The 19,308-nt window shown below is 42.2% G+C and overlaps 1 protein-coding gene across 15 annotated transcripts in view; it reads right to left on the minus strand.

Annotated features, from left to right (window-relative positions):
* The window catches only part of NRXN3 (neurexin 3), a 1,462,974-nt gene that overhangs the window by 1,360,384 nt on the left and 83,282 nt on the right, over nucleotides 1-19,308 (minus strand). For all 15 annotated transcript variants that reach the window (XR_006740652.1, XR_006740674.1, XR_004986670.2 and 12 more), the window contains exon 3: nucleotides 3,310-3,327. Coding sequence is in view for 11 of the 15 variants with exons in the window: in XM_036430072.2 (XP_036285965.1) it covers nucleotides 3,310-3,327 (18 nt within the window). In the remaining 4 variants the exon portion in view is untranslated. The remainder of the gene's footprint in view (nucleotides 1-3,309; nucleotides 3,328-19,308) is intronic.

Consider the following 19,308-nt stretch of genomic DNA (forward strand, 5'->3'; position numbering starts at 1 on the left):
TCATGACCCTAAGGACTCACAATGCTCCTGGTGCTTGCAGCCACACTTTCTGCCCAAACAACACTTCTAAGGTCCTACTATGTGGTGTGTACCATGAGAGGAGTTGGGAATGCAAACGCGGGTAAGAGGCACCCACAGCTCTGCCCTGGAAATGCCAGGGTTTCGAAGAGAAAGAACATGGGCTCTGGAAACAGACCAGCCTGAGGTCATGGTCTTGTACCAGCAGCTGACAACAGTGAGCAGTTACTGACCCTCTTTGAGGCCCCTTTCCTCACCTGTGGAGAGGATGGCAATAGCTGCCCAGAGGGGTGAATATGAAAGGTCAAACCTATGGGAGATGGCAAAGCTGGGTGCCCCTCTCGAACTGCAGGTCAGCACACCACAAATGCCTATTGCTACTTTGTGATTCTGCACCTCCTTTCCAGAGGCTGGAAGGAGGAGCTGTGGATTTTACCACACAGAAGTCCAGTGACATATGGCCTGCCCCTTTTCTCCTGGTTGTCCAGGATACTCTCTCCAAGTCCCCAGCCCACCTCCTAGACCTTGGGAAAAGTGTTGTCTGCCAAGCCCCATCTCTGATTGTGTTTTATAGTAGCGTTCCTTCTAACCAATCTTTCCAACATGTAAAATTAATCAATCACCCCCTTATAATCTTCCAGTGGCCCCTGGGTAAACAGTTACATTTGCTCATAAAATCCTAAATCTGTCTTCCTAAGTGAAGAAGAAAACAGCAGAGTGCCACTGAGGGCTTCTTGTTTCAGAGCCACAGAGCTGCTGGCTCCAGGAGACCTGGCTAGCAGTGGGAGAGGTGGGAGGCTGCCTCCTAACCTTAACCAGTGCTTCCTGCCACATCCAGGGAAAGCTCTGAATTCATGATTTGCTTCAGGCTCAGAAACAACAACAAAACAAGGGGTCAGTGGGTGGCAGGATTGACAGTCAGCTCTTGACACCTCAAGGACAGAAGGAATATGTGACTTAGAATTAGACTAGAATCCCCTCTTGGCTTGCTGTTCAGTAGCTCAGTGACATCAGCACAGCACTGAACTTCTTGGCCTCAGGAAAATAAAGCACAGGTGACATACCTCAAAGGGTGGTAAGGAGAATAAAATGTGATAATGGCCGTGAAATTGAAAAGGTGCTAGTTATAGATGCTGTTATCTAAGGCAGGCTCACCACTGACCTCTGCCCCTTTGAAGAGACTGGGGGGACCCACGGGTCCACAGCATTTCATCCCCCAGGCTATTTCACCCACAACCAATATGGGTGCGTTTGTGAGAATTAGAAAAAAGTGCCCAGTGGTCAGAGGCAGCCCCACAGGCACAGGCTTGGCAAGAGGAATGCAGGCTGGATGTCAGCACCCAGAGGTCTATGTAGGGACCCCGGGCTGCATCTCTGCTGGGAACTAGGAAGAGAAGGCATTAGGCAAGTGGCACTTTTACAAACAGCACTTGAAGTGTTGGCCTTACTCCCTCACTTCCTTGTGGTATCCCAGAAAACATCATCTTAGCAGAGAGGCCTCTGACCACCCTCCATAAATGAACAACTTCATGTTCACTTGCTTCCCACAGCACTTATCACCCACCACTTGATACAATATATATGTACATAATATGTATCTCTGTGTGTGTGTGTGTGTGTGTGTGTGTGTGTGTGTGGTCAGTAAATGTAGGTTCACAGTTGTTGGTATAGAAAATAATACAATAATTAACAAATAATAATATAAGAATAAATTCTGTATTTCTCATGTGCATAAGTTTCTCTAATATAATTCCTTATTTCATTGTCTGTCCCCATCTAGAATAAAAGGTCCATGAGGACAGGGACCCTTCTGTTTGTTCACTCTTTTGTCCCTAATATTAGGAAGAGTGCCTGGTATTTAGCAGGTTCTCAATAAAAATTCGCTGAGTGAGAAATTAACTAAAATATTTTCAAACAGAAAGAGAGAATTTAATGGTATTTTCCTGGAAAATGCTGTTTTGTGCTTTGGTTCAAACTATTAATTTCAAAGGGGTGGGGTGTAGACAGAAGATAAGAGAGGGGAAAACCCTGTGTACTAACTAGGGATAATATAATAGTACTGTTCTCCTATGTTGCATAATATCTCATACAGGTTAATGATAAGAAACTCTTCCTAAGTGTAGTTGATTAATTTAGGTACTCAAAAATAATTAAGGGTAACTTTATTTGGAAAGAGGTTTGCTAATAATGAAAATGTCACACTACCTCTAAGCAAAAATAAGTAGACCCATTAGAAAAAACTTACCAGATCTTCAATCACTGAAAATTTTCAGTGACATGACTCAGTGTGTTCCAATGGAGGGTGTATGGGCTTTGGAGTCAGAAAGTCCTAGACTTAAATCCCATTGCTACAACTGATGAGCCCTATGACCTCTGGCTTAACCTGTTGGGCCCTAAATTTCCCTCACCTTTAAGTGGATACCTATCTTATATTGATATCACAAGAATTAAATGTTGAAAGGACTGATCAAGAAAACATGTGGAATTATCTAAAATAAAATAAAAATACTCCCTTCTTGTTATTCCTCTTAACTCAAAGTATTAGCCAGTTTAGAATAATCTCCAAACCAGTCTAAATCATTTGACACTTCTTATCTACAAATGGTTGTATCTTCTCATATGAGTCTGTATACATATAGATGTAGTCTGTACACACAAGGCTTAAAATTAGTACACTGGCTGATTATGAATTTAAAAGAGAGAAATGCACAATTATCATAAGGATGGTTCCTCCACTAGTTCATTGACAAAAATAAAATCTAGTATGTTTATTTTATTTTTACAGTGAGCATGTATTAGTTGCATAACCAAGAAAAAAATTACTAATTTCATTGTAGAAAAGCCATTAGTTAGAATAAAAAGAAAGAAACCTTCTTACACCCACATCATATTTTCCATGCTGAGTATGTGCTATCTTTAACTGTCAATCACATGAAGCCATAGAAGATAAATAGATTTATGGAAGACAAAGAAAAATATTTATTAAATTGAAGAATATATATTTTAACATCTTTTAAAAAATATTTTCAATAATGCCCACTTTGTACTTCTTTGATTCATCCAGAAATATTAATCAGAAGTAAATGATAACATAAGTATAGCAACCACATTCAAAACCAATACAAATCCAGCGATTCAAGGCATTTCTTCTAACTCTAAATCAATAAAAATGCAATTTATTTAGACTTCAGTTCTGCTTAGCATCCCTAGAAAGGGTCTCATTCAGGGTCAAACATGCACAATCTGGCAGAGGGGGATGTGCACAGCAGCTGTGCAGACACAGAGACTCACCTGGACCTTGACTGACATCTGTGGCAGCATTTTCAATAAGAGGGAAAGGGAGAGGAGACAAAGAGAGAGAAAAAGGAAGAAGAGTGTTAGCAGCACACACACACACAATGCAATGTGCCCTTGCATGACTATCAAGTTCATGCAAGACCCCAAAGGTGCTCAACTTCTAGGTATTTAGTTCTACCTTCACCCAAAATCCACCCATGCAAGCTGAGGGGCGAGGCTCCCTTTTCACTGTGCATGTAGCAAGAGAGGTGAGCTTCACATCTGTCCGGAAGCACAACATCCTGGAATCAGATAGGGCTCCAAAGAGCCAAGCAGACTGGAACCCTGCAAGAATATCAGTTAAAATATTCTGGTTTATTTCTGCATACCAACATCCAACCAAATCCTCCGTCCTTCCAGTTACAGGACACTGGACATGAAGTCAAGCAAGGTTTCCCAATAGAAATAAAAAAAAAAAAAGGTAATAAATCACTCCCTTAAGGAACAAGGAAAAGATGCATAAAAATTAAGAGCAAGTTACAGCATTGTTTGTCACAGAGGACTGAAGGATACAAGACCAGAAAACATTCATAATTCCCTCCCCAGCATCCCTGATGACCATTCTTCATCACAGACAGCTGTGTGTGTGCAAGAGATTGTGTGTTGAGTAGATCATTTGCCAGACAAATTAAAATTCTGCCTCCCCCTTTAATTTTTCTCCTGGCTTTCACCCCATCATTAATGATAAGAATTGCCATTTGAAATCACTTTTGATATCTGCAAATAGACATCCAGCCCTGGGAAGGGTGATATTTGAATTAAGCCAATGAACTTTCGAAAATGAAAAACAGTTCATTCTCATAATCTCCATGAATACAATCTCCTCCTCCTACCCTCAAATGTAAAACAGAACCATGCCAAAGAAGCCAAACTAAGAGAAGCCCAAAGCATTATTAAAACCCCTGGGTGGACTCCAGCCTTGAGGATACATGACAGCAACAGAGAAGGAACTGGGGGCTGCTTCAGGAAACCACTGGCCATCCGGCATTCCTGGGTGACTCACTTAAAATCATTGAATGATAGGTATAGGATATCCATAGACATTATCTATTTTAATTCTTTTTTGTTAAAATGGAGGATGAAGAAAAAGAGAAGCAGTGATTAGACTCTCAAACCTCAGAGGAAAAGTAGGGGAGGGTGAGGGGAAGGGGAAGAGATCAACCAAAGGACTTGTGTGCATGCATATGAGTCTAGCCAGTGGCCATGGACAACAGGGGGGTGGGAATGCATGTGGGGAGGAGTTTGAGATGGGAATGGGGGGATGAGGACAATTATGTGATACCATAATCAACAAAATTAAAAAAAAGACAGAGTTAAAAAAAAAAAAAAGATGGAGGTTGAAAGAGGTTGAGAGACTTGCCCAAGGTTACCCAACTAGTTCAAGGACAGAGCCTAGAAAAGAACCTATATTTCTTGAATCCCACCCAGTTCAACTTTCATTTCACTGAAACCTAAGTCCCTCAAGGTCATATGGAACCCAAATTCAGTTTGCAAGCTCAATGAGCATCCTGGAACCATAAGATAGCTGAGTGACTATCTCCTGATTACCCCATGAGTGGGTTATGAGTTATCCTCTGTGCCTCTAACTTGCTGCCATCACATATATAAAGTTCTAGAAGTTCCTTAGGGTTCTTGTCCCAGAAAAATCTAGAAACTGACCTGACAGAGCTGTGCCTCAGTATCTGGCAGAGGCCACTCCATAGCAAGAGCTGATCATTCCTCCAGCCCACACCAGGTATTTCTAGAAGCTGTATCTGCCCAAAGAGACTTCTAGAGAGCTCTGAATCATTCCTCAGCCACGTTCCCCTTTCAGGATGTTAGATTTAGGGGTATAGAGGCAGCAGGAAGAAAAAAAGGCAAAATAGAAGAGGTGGGAAGATAAAACATTCTGCTTAAATAACTAAGCAGGGCCATTAACTGTGCCTGATAGATTGCTACAATAGCAGTCCTTAAGATACTCCTTTATTAAACAGGCTATCAAACCATTTGCATGTGGTTGAGTTCAGTAGTGGGAGAATCAACACCAATGTTTGTAGAAACATGCTCTTTGGGGGCATCAAGACCCAAGGGAGACAAGATACCTTAGAACTCCAAAGTTCTTGTAATACTAAATTGTCCATTTGGGCATTGTGGAGACAAACAGGTCTCAGTTCAAATCCTGGTGTGCTTTGATGGCCTTGGGCCAAACATTGAACTCTCTCTGAGCCCTTTTTGTCAGCTATAAAATGGGAAGATAGTGGAGCCTCCCTCCTGGCATTGTTATGAGAATTAAATGAGATTAAATACTTGTAAAGCACTTAACTCAGTACAAGGCAAACACTGCATAAATGTTAGTTTCTCTGATTATTATCATTTTGAATTACCACAGACAGAATTACCAAAAATATTGACCAGATGGTTCCCTGGAAATATCAAGAGACCACAGGAATTAAGGTGTATTTACTTTGGTGAACCCAAAAATTTGGGTTCAACTCTTCTACTTATAAATGAAGACCTCTATTCCAGCCCTTCCAGCCCCTGGGTGGTCTTTCCTCTCTCACTTTTTTCAGGCAGTAAGGAGGAAAGGGGAAGTTAACAGGTTCTGGGTGAGCAGAAGCAAAAGACAAAACAAATTCCTTCCACAAATTAAATCTTAATTTGGGCCAGTTCTAATCTTGTGCATAAAAAACAAACAAACAAAGAACAACAGCAAACAGCATCTCTTCTTGCCAAAGAGGGCCAATAAGGTCACCAAGAAAACCCCCTTTAACAGGGGGCCAGAGTCCAAACCCAACCCCTGGCTGTGGCACCATCCTAGAGGCAGTTTTGAGCATTAAGTCCACTTTGAGAAACACAGCCCAAGAAGCAGTGAGTTACCTGAATCTCTGCATTCAATTCTGATCAACAGAATGAAACTACAAAGGTAGGAGTGGAATGGGGAGGAGGATGGGCAGAGAGAGGGTAAGGATTAGAACTTCACCAGTATACATTGGCTATATTGTCTGACCAGCATCCTTTTCCCCTTCTTTTTATAGCAAACCCCAGTTTCCTTCTGGGGAACAACCTTTACCTACTCTTAACCCATATGGCTTGGTAGAGATGACCCCCATCCCCACCTTCGCTCCAAGGGTAGGCATGTGACTCAGACTAGGTCCTGGGAATCCAGGGCTGGATTGCCAGGATTCAGGCTGTATGACTTTATGCCAGTTACCTAAACTCTCTGTGTTTCAGGTTCCTTATCCATAAACTGGGTGTGATAATAGTTCCTACCTTAAGGTTGCTGTAAGGGCTTAGAACACTACCAAGCATATGAAAAGCCCTCAGTCAATGTTGACTAGTAATTTAATTATCTTCCTATAGGGGAGAACAAAAGTACTAAAATAACAATAACAACAACCCTTCAGATGCTCACACTGCAAGGAAGCCTGTCCTAGGATGTAGCTGTAGTTGTTTTGACTCCACACCTTGAGTCCTCCCATTCCCAAGGTAATCATCCCCAGAACACACCCTCTGTCTGTGGTTGATATTGATATACAACCTGGGGTCTGTGTATGGGGGAGCACCATTGGGCCCAAAACCCCAAAACTGGACAGAGGAAAACTATAAGTAGATAGATAGGTGAGAGAGAGAGAGAGAGAGAGAGAGAGAGAGAGAGAGAGAGAGAGAGAGAATAGATATATAGATATATAGACATATAGACATATAGACATATAGACATTTAGATATATAGATATATAGATACAGATATAAGATATAGATATATGCATATCAATTTTTAAATAGATTAAAAAGTGGGGGCAAATTGCAGAGGAAGAGGCAACCACATGTGATTGATCCAGAGGAGGTGGCATCCTCAGCCCTGCCAGCCTCCCCAGCTCCCTCCTGCTGTTTTATTTTCTCACACTGCTGGGCCTGTGGTTTTTCAGAGTGCCACTACATTTAAATCTATATTCTATTTTCTCTCCTAGAAAATAGGTCAGAACCAAGGCAGAGTTCACCAGGTGGTGTCCCAGAAGGTTTGGCCGGGCCTTGCCTGCAGGAGCAGCTGCCCCACACTCCCCAAAGCTCCTCCAGGGGAACAGGGGGCTGTGGAAGCAGCAAGTGGGGAAATCTCTGATTCCTACCTTTTGAGATGATCTAGTCCAAATGAAGGGTGACATGGGAAGGCTCCCCAGGCTAAGCTATACTCTACAACTGCAACAGCAGCAGGTGGTAAGTCCTCCCCAGTCCAACCCCCACTCCCACCCCAAAACTCCCCAAACCTCAGGAAATTGTTTCCTTTGAAATATAAAATGCTGATCATATGTACTTGTGGCTAAAGTTGTTGTTGAAGATGCATTAAGTGTCCGTAGGGTACTGAAGTAGGAATGCCCTAATTTACTTATTCACTGGTTGTAAAGACAAAGAGAGTAAGTGAAGGGTAGCAGCAGCTTTCAAATCCTTCCTCTACAGCCCCTGGTTTGAGCATGGCATTTCTAACAGACTGGGCCAGATTTGTTCTCATCAGAAATTTTTCCCCCTAGGTTTTTTTTGTTGTTGTTTGTTTGTTTGTTTGTTTGTTTTTGAGCACCTGCTATCTCCCAAGGTCAGTGTAAATGCCAACACTAGGAGGATGGGAGAGGAAAGGTGCTCGGTTATGTCGCTCTTGTTACGACAGTAGAAGCAACTAACTCTCTGCCTAGAGCCTGTGGATTTGCTGTTTTCCTGCCAAACAGTCTTTGTCAGGCACATGAAAGTCTGTTCTTCACTTTCTTCAGGTATCAGCTCAGATACTACTTCCTCAGAAAGGCCTTCTTCAACCTCCTTTTCTGACCCTGCCTTTCCTTTTGTCTTAGCACTAATTACTATTTGACATTATATGTCGGGTTTATGTTTTTATTGCTTATATCTCCCATGAAAACTCAAGCTTCCTGAGAAAAGAAGTACTGTCTGTTTTAGTAAATACTATATGCCCAGAGTTTAAGCAGGGTCTCGCCTATAATAGGTGCTCAGCAATATGTATCGAATAGTGACTAGAAATCTCAATTGATAGAATTCAACTAGGAAGGATTCTAGTAGTATCTCCATCTACATATGAGAAAATCAAGACTCAGGGAAGCAAGGCATGTGCCTGTGGGCAAAGGGGCAGAGCTTGGATTGGACCCCCCCCCCCCACACACACACACACAGTTTAGCTTTATCCCCTGACTACACTGAGAAACCCTGTTTTCTTTGCTGTCAGCCTCCTTATCATGTGGGTTGTCTCCTGTCTCCATGTGATAACAAAGATGGAATGGGGCCGAAACCGGTTATGCTCAATTGATAGAGCATTGGCTTGGGGACTGAAGGGTCCCGGGTTCGATTCCAGTCAAGGGCATGTACCTTGGTTGCAGGCATATCCCCAGTAGGGAGTGTGCAAGAGGCAGCTGATCGATGACTCTCTCTCATCAATGTTTCTAACTCTCTATCTCTCTCCCTTCCTCTCTGTACAAAATCAGTAAAATATAAAATAAAATAAAAGATGGAATGGGGTATCTCTAGAGAAAGGAGCAGCCAATTTCTGATAATTTTACAAAATTTCCTAGGAAGACTCTACTTGGTTGGCTTAGGTCACATGTCTATTGCTGGGCCAATTACTGTGTCCAGCATCACACATTGAGAGTGAATGTGGGGATAAAATGGGATAACACCTATCTGTCCCTGGCACAAAGCTATACTGGTTGTAACAAAGCTTGCATTTATTGGGCATTCGCTTTGCCCTGGGCCCTATACCAATGGCTTTATGTACATCTTATTTAACTCTCACCACAATCCTAACAGGTCAGAATGCTTTTCATCTCATTTTATGAACAAGGAAACTAAGACCTGAAGGCTCTATCATTATTAATACCTCTTCTATTCAGATTAGGGAAAAGCTCTATTTTGGTATAAAAGAAATTATCTCATACCAGGAGAGGTACCCATCAAGCTGCAAATCAGGGGTTAAAATATTAGGCAACTCCCACAAGTAAAAAAAGGCACAGCCCAGGTCAGAGGAAAGGGATCAATAGCAATATGTCCGTAGGCCTGGGTCAGTGGAGCCCTGGCCTGGGCTCTCTGCTTTACTCAAGCCTGTTCTTGGCCTTTCTGTAGCCACCTCCCATCCCAGAAGTGAGGAGGCCACAGGGCCAAATGGATGTTCCCACCGAGAGCCAGCAACACCTGCCATGGCCCTTTGTAGAGGACACTCTGGAATTCAGAACTCTGCCCAAATTACCCTAACCCACATGGATTTGGGCCTCTTCCCTAGGTCCATTCTCTCAAACAGAGCCCAACCCGCTGCTGTATGTACTCATGTCAAGAAATGGCCAAGGAGAGGCTATCTGCAGGAGCTGAGGACTTCTGCAGGCTGGGTATCCGGACAAATGTGAGCCTTCATGGTGCTGGAAGTGGGGAGAAGGGAGCCTGACCATTATATTCTTGCCGCAGGTCCATAAATATCAGCCCAGGACTGACAGTAGGATTACACCTGCCTACAACATTAAGAGAGAAAAAGAAATAAAAGGCAAAGACTGCTTCTCCCCAGCGGCCTAGCCTTTCTAATCCCTGGGGAGAATGAGCACAGAGTTCTTCTTTTTCCTTCAGGAACAAATACAGAAACGATCTTTTTAGTTGAGAGCTAAAGCAAACTTCCAGCAGTGAAGAGGCCGGGTTTCCTGCATTTGGGGCTCTTTCTGGCTGTGTCTGAGCTCTTCAAACACTGGCGGAGTTGTCTCTCCACAAAAGGCCAGGTGGTATTAGCTTCATCCCCGACACAGAGCCCATTTATCCGCCTTTGTAGAAGACTGAGCCCCACAAGCCCCGGTGCTGTTTGCTTTTGTTCTTTGATGCTAATAACTCCAGATCGAAGTTGGAAAGGAGGGGTAGCTGCTGTCAGGTACCAGCCAGCCCAGGAAGGTAGCAGCAGGGAGAGAAGCAGGATGAGAGGCAGGAGGGAACAAGGATGGCACTGTGGACCTGGTCACTGCTCTGCCGGAATACCCGAGGGGCTCTATGGTACATGCAGTACAAGTGCTGAGCCTTGTATCGAGGGCTTTATGTACATTTATTTAACTCTCACCACAACCCTAACAGGTAGGAATGCTCTTCATCCCATTTTACAGACCAGGAAACTAAGCCCTGGGGGCTCATTATTAATACCTCTCATACTCAGAAGAGCACATCAGATAAGGGTCAAGCCATATTTTAGAATAAAATAAATTGTCTCAAACCAGGACGGGTACCCATTAAGCTGCAAATTAGGGATTAGAATAATCCCTCGAGGAACCAAAGCTCGACTGGCAGATGGAGGAAGAGGCAGTCTCCCTATTACAGATAAAATCATATCTGTGCAGGCAGCACTTTTTATGTTTTACATATATATTGTATTTTTTATTTATTTCAGAGAGGAAGGCAGAGATAAAAAGGGAAATATCAATGGTGAGAGGGGAGAATTATTGATTGGCTGCCTCTGCACGTGCTCCCCTCTCTTCCCTACCCTGCCACTGGGGATCTCGCCCACAACCCAGGCATGTGCCCTGACCTGAATTGAACTTTGATCTCCTGGTTCATAGGTCAACCTCTGAGCCATGCCAGCTGGGCATTTTTTTTTAAATGTTTGGAGGATTTGGGCACAGATATGGGGCTAAGGCAACCTGGATTTAGAATCTTGGCTTTGCCACTTGTAATTAAAAATGTTTTAGTGAAATTTCATAGCTTCACTTCTTCAGCTGCATGGGAATAATGGTAGTAGAGTCAGTTCTGCTAACAAGATGCTCAGAACCCCTATGCATTCCATAAAGTCACTGCACTCTGCAAAATCACACAGTAAAAACCCCACATGGCTTATAGGAAAGATGGGGTTGGGGCCCAAAACATCACCAGTATGAAAATAACTTGCACTCTTATCATTCTTAATTTTCGCTATGCTCACGTCTTTTGTTGTTGTTAATCCTTACTGAAGTATATTTTTCCCATTGATTTTTGAGGGAGTGTAAGGGAAGAGGGAGGAAGAAAGGGAGAAACATTAGTGTGAGAGAGAGATATCAACTGGTTGCCTCCTGTATGCTCCCTAATCAAGGAAGGATCCTGCAATCCAGGTACATGCCCTTGATGGGAATCGAGCCTGAGAATCTGGCAGTCACTCTAACCACAGGACCATACCAGCCAGGGCCCTATGTTCATGTCTTTAAGAGCGACAATTGTGTGTGCTCTGATATCTTACTGTGTCCCTTAGCAGACTGATGCAAGTTAGTGGTCGGATAGAAGAACAGCAAGCTCCAAGTTAAAAATTTCATGGTTTCATACTTGTAAAATGGAAATGATATCAAAGTAGTTGAATGCATATTGTTCAATGCTTCCTATGTACTAACTCATTTTATCCTTACAACAACCCTATGAATTTGTATGCATTACTGTCCCATAAGAATTAACTAAAAATAAAAGATAGAATCCCATATTATATGTGTTTCATGGTTAAAAAACACACAAATACTATAATACAAAAAGTACAGTGCTTGAAAAAGACCTAAAGACTTGTGGAAGTGGGAAGCTTGTGAGTTGTTATGAATTAATGAGAGGAGGGTCATCTAAAACTGGGTGGGTGTGGCTCAGAGCACATCTGGTGACTGAAGCAGCTGGCACATGTCCAAGTGCATGCATCCTGTGTATTCCTACACAGCTCGGTTCAGCTGGCCACAGCTCCTGCCTTCACCTAGCGTTTCTTACGGATGAAATCATGCATAACCAAAAGCAAAGTGATTATGCTCAAATAGTTCTCTGATAGATCAATCACATTTGCATTTTCAAAACAGGCACCAGCAGAACTGACTGTACCTAATTTATCTCACTGCTAAGATCAAATGAGATGATCTATATAAAGTGCCTAGCACAACACCAGGCACAGAGTAAACATTTAATAAAAAACTCACTGAAACAGTTAATACTAGTGTCTCTGGTGGCTTGTTGACACATCCCTTATAAACTAACAGTGCCAGTTGAGCTTCTACTGAGCTATTTAAGCCTTGCAAACAAAAAGCATCTCTAGCTCAATAATACTTCCCAGTCTTAGGTCAGGAGGTCAACACCTACAATAGGCTCCTGGTGTTCAAAATTCATGCATGAAGGAGGTGTACCTCAGCCCAGCCTGCACCCTCTCCAATCTGGGACTCCTTCGGGGATGTCCAACTTCCAATTTAGGCTTGATCCTGTAGGATCAGATCTAAACTGGAAATTGGACATTCCTCTCACAATCTGGGACGGCTGACTCCTAACTGCTCACCTGCCTGCCTGACTAATTGCCCCTAACCACTTCTCCCTACCAGCCTGATTGCTTCCTAACTGCTCTCCTACTGGCCTGATTGCTCCCAACTGCCCTCCCCTGCTGGCCTGATCACCCATCTTGTGGTGGCCATCTTATGGCAGCCATCCTGTGGCAGCCACCTTGCAGCAGCCATATTGTGATGTCCTCGCACAAGGGCATGATGCCACCTAGGCTTTTATTATATAATATATATATATGAATGATCTAATTTAATCCAGATATAGACTATTCTTATCCTCATTTAATAGACAAGGAAGCCAAGGCTCAGGGAAGTTAACCCCAAGTCCAAGTCCACTCAACTCACAAGTAGTGGCCAGGATTTAAATTCAATTTGTCTGAATCCAAAGCCCTTTTCCTTCCTACAGTACTATCCCTACTCATTCTCCCCTCACTGGTCTAACCACCCAAATTTCAAATATTTGATGTAGAAAACTGATGTCCATTAAGTATTTTAGAGTGACCACAACATCTGCTACTGGAAGGAATCCCAAGGCCCATGCTTCAGAGAAAGAATTATATAAGGTAACAAATTCACAAATGAATTTCATAAAAATGTGAACAGGAGTTCCTTGCTGTCACCCTCCCCCCAAAAAATTCTGTGGTCAAATAAATTTAGAAAACAGTGAGTTAAAGAAATGCAATCTATGGCAAGACTCCAGAAAGCCTCACTTACACTAAGATCCATTGTAAAATATTCAGTTTTCCCCAAGTTTGAAGCATTGGACACCTCTCCCTCCTTAAAACACCTAGTCACCTCTCAAGGAGCACTGTTTGAGAGAGGAGGGCTTTAATGTTCTCAGAAAAGCTGAGAAGGCTTTTTATCATAAGCCTGTATCCTCACCTTTTTTGTTGTTGTTGTTCCCACAGTGATCCTTTGTGTCTGGTTTAATTTTAAATAACTAATATTTATTGACCACTTACTACATGCCAGACACTGACTTAGATACTGGAGACTCAAAACAACTGACAGGGTGCAGTTAGTCCATCTAATAAACCAAGAAAGGACATAACCATGATAGGGCAGCAGTAGACAGTTGTCTTTTATTGCACTTAGCGCTAATGGGGGACTCAGGCTTGGCAGAGAATGCTTCTAAATCTGTGCTGAAGAAATGTTGAAGTGGCCCCCAGAGGATGGACAGCAACAGTCAAGTGGAGAAAAATTTTATAAGAACACATCACCCAAACTGGCCAGTGGTCAGGTTGACACCCCTGAGTTCTGGGCTCCCTTGAAAGGCATGTCATGCTCCAGAAAGACCATAAATTCTTTTTTTTTATTTTTTATTTTTTTTAAAATATATTTTATTGATTTTTCACAGAGAGGAAGGGAGAGAGATAGAGAGTCAGAAACATCGATGAGAGAGAGTCATCGATCAGCTGCCTCCTGCACACCCCCTACAGGGGATATGCCCGCAACCAAGGTACATGCCCTTGACCGGAATCGAACCTGGGTCCCTTCAGTCCCCAAGCCGACGCTCTATCCATTGAGCCAAACCGGTCCCAGCAAGACCATAAATTCTGAGCTCAAATACTAATTTTGCTATTTATATGTGACCTTGGTTGAGTTCCTTAAACATAACCTGTAAAATGGGACCATATCCATTTCAGACCTGTCAAGATCAGAAGAGGCAAATGCATGTAAAATGCCTAACAATCTGACTGGCACCACACTCAGCACACATTAGTTCCTTTTTCTTTGATGGGTGGCATCCTGGAGTAATGTGTTCAGAAAAAATCTGAGCCTGCACATGGGCTTCGAAAGAAGAGAGGGTAATGATTGATTAGCAGTGTCTTCCTTGAGTCACATATTGGCTCAAGGTAGCTGGGGACTTTCAACTGAATGCTTCGCCATGAGTCCCTACCCTGAGAAAAAGAGTTTTCTAGAGACTTGGGAACCCCCCGGAGGAAGTAAGCCCTAATAGAAGGTTATCTCACTACTAAGGCCCCATCAGCTTTTCTGCATTCCCTATCCCCTTCCCTTTTTTCATTTTCAAAAAATGGACAAAGTTGATTTCTTCCCTTTGTAAACAAGGGTGTGTGGTGGTGTGAAATTAGTACAGTATCTGCCTTGGTTCTAAAGAACCTTCTTTTGAGTCTGAGAATCGTGCATGTGGCCTGCTAATTATTGCTGGTTCCATTCTGAAGGGGTCAACGAGATTCCACAGGCCCTTTTCAGAGGCAACTCAGGTACCCAGGCAGAGAGGCATTCTACTGCCAAGAATGATAGAGATCAAGCAAGCAGCCAGGGAGTCCCTGGAACAAACTCCATATTTTATGGATTGAAAACATTCTTTTTGAGTTATCATTAATCACCATTTTTACTTTATCATTTCTGTTGTCCTATGGTTAAAAAGCAGGTCCTGGCTGAGCATCATCCCATAGAACTAAAATATCATGGCTTCAATTTCCAGTCAGGGAACATAATCTAGGTTGTGAGTTCAATCCCCTATTGGGGCTTATATAGGAGGTAACTAATCAAAGTGTGTGTGTCTCTCTCCCCCTCTCTCTAAAATCAATAATCAATCAATCAATAAAACAATATATCCTTGGGTGAGAATTGAAAAAAACAACAGTAGGAACATAAAAATTGGAGGTGGGTTATGTGATTGTTTCAGAATAGGGGAGATGGAGGAAATTTTAGAAGTGGAAAAGTTCTAGGATGTCAAACAGATTTGTCCCTTTCATTTTACATTTCTCTGGCACATATTCATTACACAGTCTGATGTCGAGGGACTGTGCTGGCTGCTGGAGTGATTCAATCCAGACATAAGTCCAGCACTCTTGGAACTTCCAATGTAGCTGGGAAGATGGGCCACAAATATCCAAACAATTAGTTATCCTTTGAGGCTCAGATGAGAGAAACAGACCCAAGATGGGAATTGACATGTCCACCCAGCCGGACAGTTTTGAAGCTGAGTCCAGAATTCCAGTCACCTGTGTCCCAGTTCACTGCTATTCCCACTGGGCCACAGTTGGAGCACCAGGAGCTTGACAGGGTATGAGAGAAGAATCTGACACTAAAAGTACAATGGTAGCCACATCTCTGCATCTTCCACAGAAGAACAATAGCATGAGCTGGGAGATTTCGCTGTCTTCCTGACACTCAGGCATTATAGTGGTTTCAGCTACCTTGGGGGAGGGGAAAGGCTAAATATCAGAGCCTTCAACAATCAGGACAAGGAAGAAAGAGGAGAGCTTCCCCCAGAACCAGATGGAAAAGACAGGGAATGGGGGGGTACAGATCCACCCACAGACGAAGCTCTAATCTATCCGATGCACTTTGCTTGAGAATTAATCACACAAATCCCTTTGATGAATCGAGGCTGTTATTAGACAACACTAATATCCCCGTTAGAGTAATCCAGACAAATATGCTAAGAGGATGGCAGGGGGGTGCGATCCAAGTGGTTGGGACACAGACCACTCTCAAGTTCTCATGCAACCACACACGAGCGCATGCATGGGCACTGCAGGCCCCCAGACCCAATCCCAGATGTCTGTTCCCAGCAGCACCCTTGGCCTCTGCCCCAATGGCTTTGGGCAAGGACTGTAAACTGAAGAATGAGCAAACAACCCCTGCTTCCATCTCCTCCCCAGCTCTGCCACTGACCTAATTCTCCACAAGAGAGGATTTTTCCTTGTGGGTCCTGCTTGTCTGTAAATCATGCCCAGTGCACACAGAGCCTAAGGCAGGCCTGGCTAGGAAGCAGGGAGAAGTCAAGAAGCTTAGACATGCATGCAGCCCCAGCTGCCATTTCTTAGGGAGCAGGATAACTGGAAATTCTGTTAGGCTCAAAAGAGGTGTGGAAGGGTGGAGGCTAGGAGGAGACAAACACATCATCAAGATCATCCCAATTGCAAGTCTTTGAAAAGTACAAGAGGAGCTCTGGTAATACAAAGTTTCTGTTTGGGTTTTTTATTATTTCTTGGCAAAATAAAAATCTAAAAAGGAGACATATGTACAACTATTTGTAATCCTTCAAACAATAAAGTAAATAAATAAATAAATAAATAAATAAATAAAATAAAAATCTAGTTATTTTATGTTAGTTTCCAAAGTTGTTTTAAGTGTGTTCCAGGTAAATAAACTCTGAGAATTATCATTGTAGGCAGGCACTGGTTTCTATGCTGCCCTATTCCTAGGAGTAAGTAGTTGGATAATTTTATATTCACTTTCTGTTCTGATTGATCAGACAAACATTGGCACTGGAAAGGACCTCTGAGATCACATAATTTATTTTTCTTCAGCATTTACCCAGAGGTTTAGATTGCACACTTTGACCCTGAGACCTTTTCACTCTATGTTGGTAGAATCAGGATTAGGCACACTCTGAAACATTTTATTATTATTTTTTTTATCAAGGGAGTATTTTTTAGATGCAAACAATGTGAGGCTCATAATTCTTCAATTCATTTTCTCTTTGGCATAGTTAAACCACTTCTTATTTTTCCAATTCATTTATATTTTACAGAATTGTTTTGAATGAGATCAATCCTTCTCCACGTGTCCTCTCCAGTGAAGATTTGATTCATCGATCAGTTGTTCTTTTGTGTGTCTCTAAAATTTTGCCCATATAACTTCTCCCATTGTGAACATTTTTTCTTGGTCATTATTCCTTCCACATCCAATTTTCTCACATCACATTTGTCAGTTTAAATTTTGTTGTGAATGGTTGATTCTTCCTTCAATGTTTTAGTCAATAACAAATTTTACCATGTACATTTTTAGCTGCTTTCAGTTCCATTTTGTGTTGATTTTTTTTCCTGATGGTCTAATTTTTTTCCCAGTCAAATTTTGCAGCTCAAAAACCTCTTCCTACTACTAACGTTAGTCCCTTTCTGACTTTTTTTTTAAAAAAGCAGGTCCAAAATATACCTGAGGGGTCACACCATCAGGGTCAAAATACTTTGTGTTTTTTATAGAGACCAGTGGCCCAGTATAAAGAAACTGAGCCAAGGTCCTAGATAAAATTAGCAGCAGAGTTCTGGTGGGTCATTTTCAAATTCTGTTACACAGCTCCTCCCTTGATTAAAAAAAAAAAAAATGTTTTAGTGTGTGCCTAATCCTAATTATACAACATAGAGTTAAAAGGTCTCAGGGTCAAAGTGTGCAATCAAAACCTCTAGGTAAGTGCCAGTGTTTGTCTGATCAATGATCAGAACAGAAAGTGAATAAAATTATCCAAATACTTACTCCTAGGAATAGGCCAGCATAGAAACCAGCGCCTGCCTACAATGATGATCCTCAGAGTTTACTTACCTGAAACATACTTAAAGCAACTTTGGAAACTAACATAGGATAGATTTTTATTTTGCCAAGAAAGAATAAAGACCCAAACTGAAACTTTGTATTACCATATTTTCTTTAAAAAATAAAAATAAAAGGCATTTAAGAGCCCAAAATTAAAAGAGCATGATCACAGAATTATTTTTAAATCTGGCTTTTTAATGAATCTCTGACACTATGTTCATCTTCCTTGTTTTCTTAAGGAATGGTAAAACTTTGTTCTAGACCCTTAATGTGTCTGTCGTATCAGGTTGAGGATAGATTGGCAAGTCTCTCTGTGCTTCAGTCTCCTTGTCTAAAATGGAAATAAAAGGTCAATCTATTCACACAGTTCCTGAAACATAGTAAGTGTTCAATAAATATTAGACCATTTTGGGTCAAGCTAGTGCCCTGATTCAGACTATATCCCTACTCGTCCAAGCTGCAAATTTTTTAGACAACCTGAAGTATAAATGTCCCTGCTAAGAAGAGCTAAAAGGCATGGACTGATCAGGACAACCCCTGCTCCTCTTCCTGTGCCAAGAAACACATCATGGCAGGTGCAAGACCTGAGAGAGCAAGTCCTAGGTGAACATAAGAGCTAGAAAGAACGGGAAGCTCTTTGGAAGTGCTCTTTGGATAGACTCATGCACTGTGTGGCTACTTGAGAAACAAGACTCTGTAGGCTGGAATCAAATGACAATCCCTGTGACTTCCTTGTTTCATCAGCCTTTCATCTATACCTTCTCCATAAACAGATCCCTCTAGTTCAGGGGTGGGGAACCATTTTTCTGTCAAGGGTCATTTGAGTATTTATAACATCATTTGTGAGCCATACAAAATTATCAACTTAAAAATTAGCCTGCTCAATTAGTCAAAGATTGAATTAACTCACCCCTAATGCCTTGGCAAGGCCAGACCAAATGATTTTGCAAGCCTTATATGGCCTGAGGGCCAGAAGTTCCCCACCTCTGCTCTAGATAGAGATTCTGCCCCCAAATCCTCACCTCTAGGGCTCTGAACTCTGGATGGAGATATCCATGTATACTCTCACCTACTCTCAGTTACCCTCAAGCTCAGCTACCCTCATCCTATCACACTGACAACTTCTCTCTTTCCCCATCACCAGACAATTCCTTATCCATCCATCTGTCCATCTGCATTACCCATTAACTATACTAGTATTCCAAGCAAATATGTAACAGTAAAAGACATATTTCCTGTCAAAAATATTAGACTAGTCAACCTGGTCCCTAGGCCAACCAAGTAATAGAGTGTAAATAGCCCATTACATCTCTCCATTGCTTCCTCCCTATTCCTTCTTACCTCTAGAGGGGCCTTCCTAGCCACTCCTTTTTTTCTCATTAGATCTTTCCTCACCTTGTTCTTTCTA

The sequence above is a fragment of the Pipistrellus kuhlii genome, unplaced genomic scaffold, assembly GCF_014108245.1.
Source record: "Pipistrellus kuhlii isolate mPipKuh1 unplaced genomic scaffold, mPipKuh1.p scaffold_m20_p_1, whole genome shotgun sequence".
Taxonomy (NCBI): Eukaryota; Metazoa; Chordata; class Mammalia; order Chiroptera; family Vespertilionidae; genus Pipistrellus; species Pipistrellus kuhlii.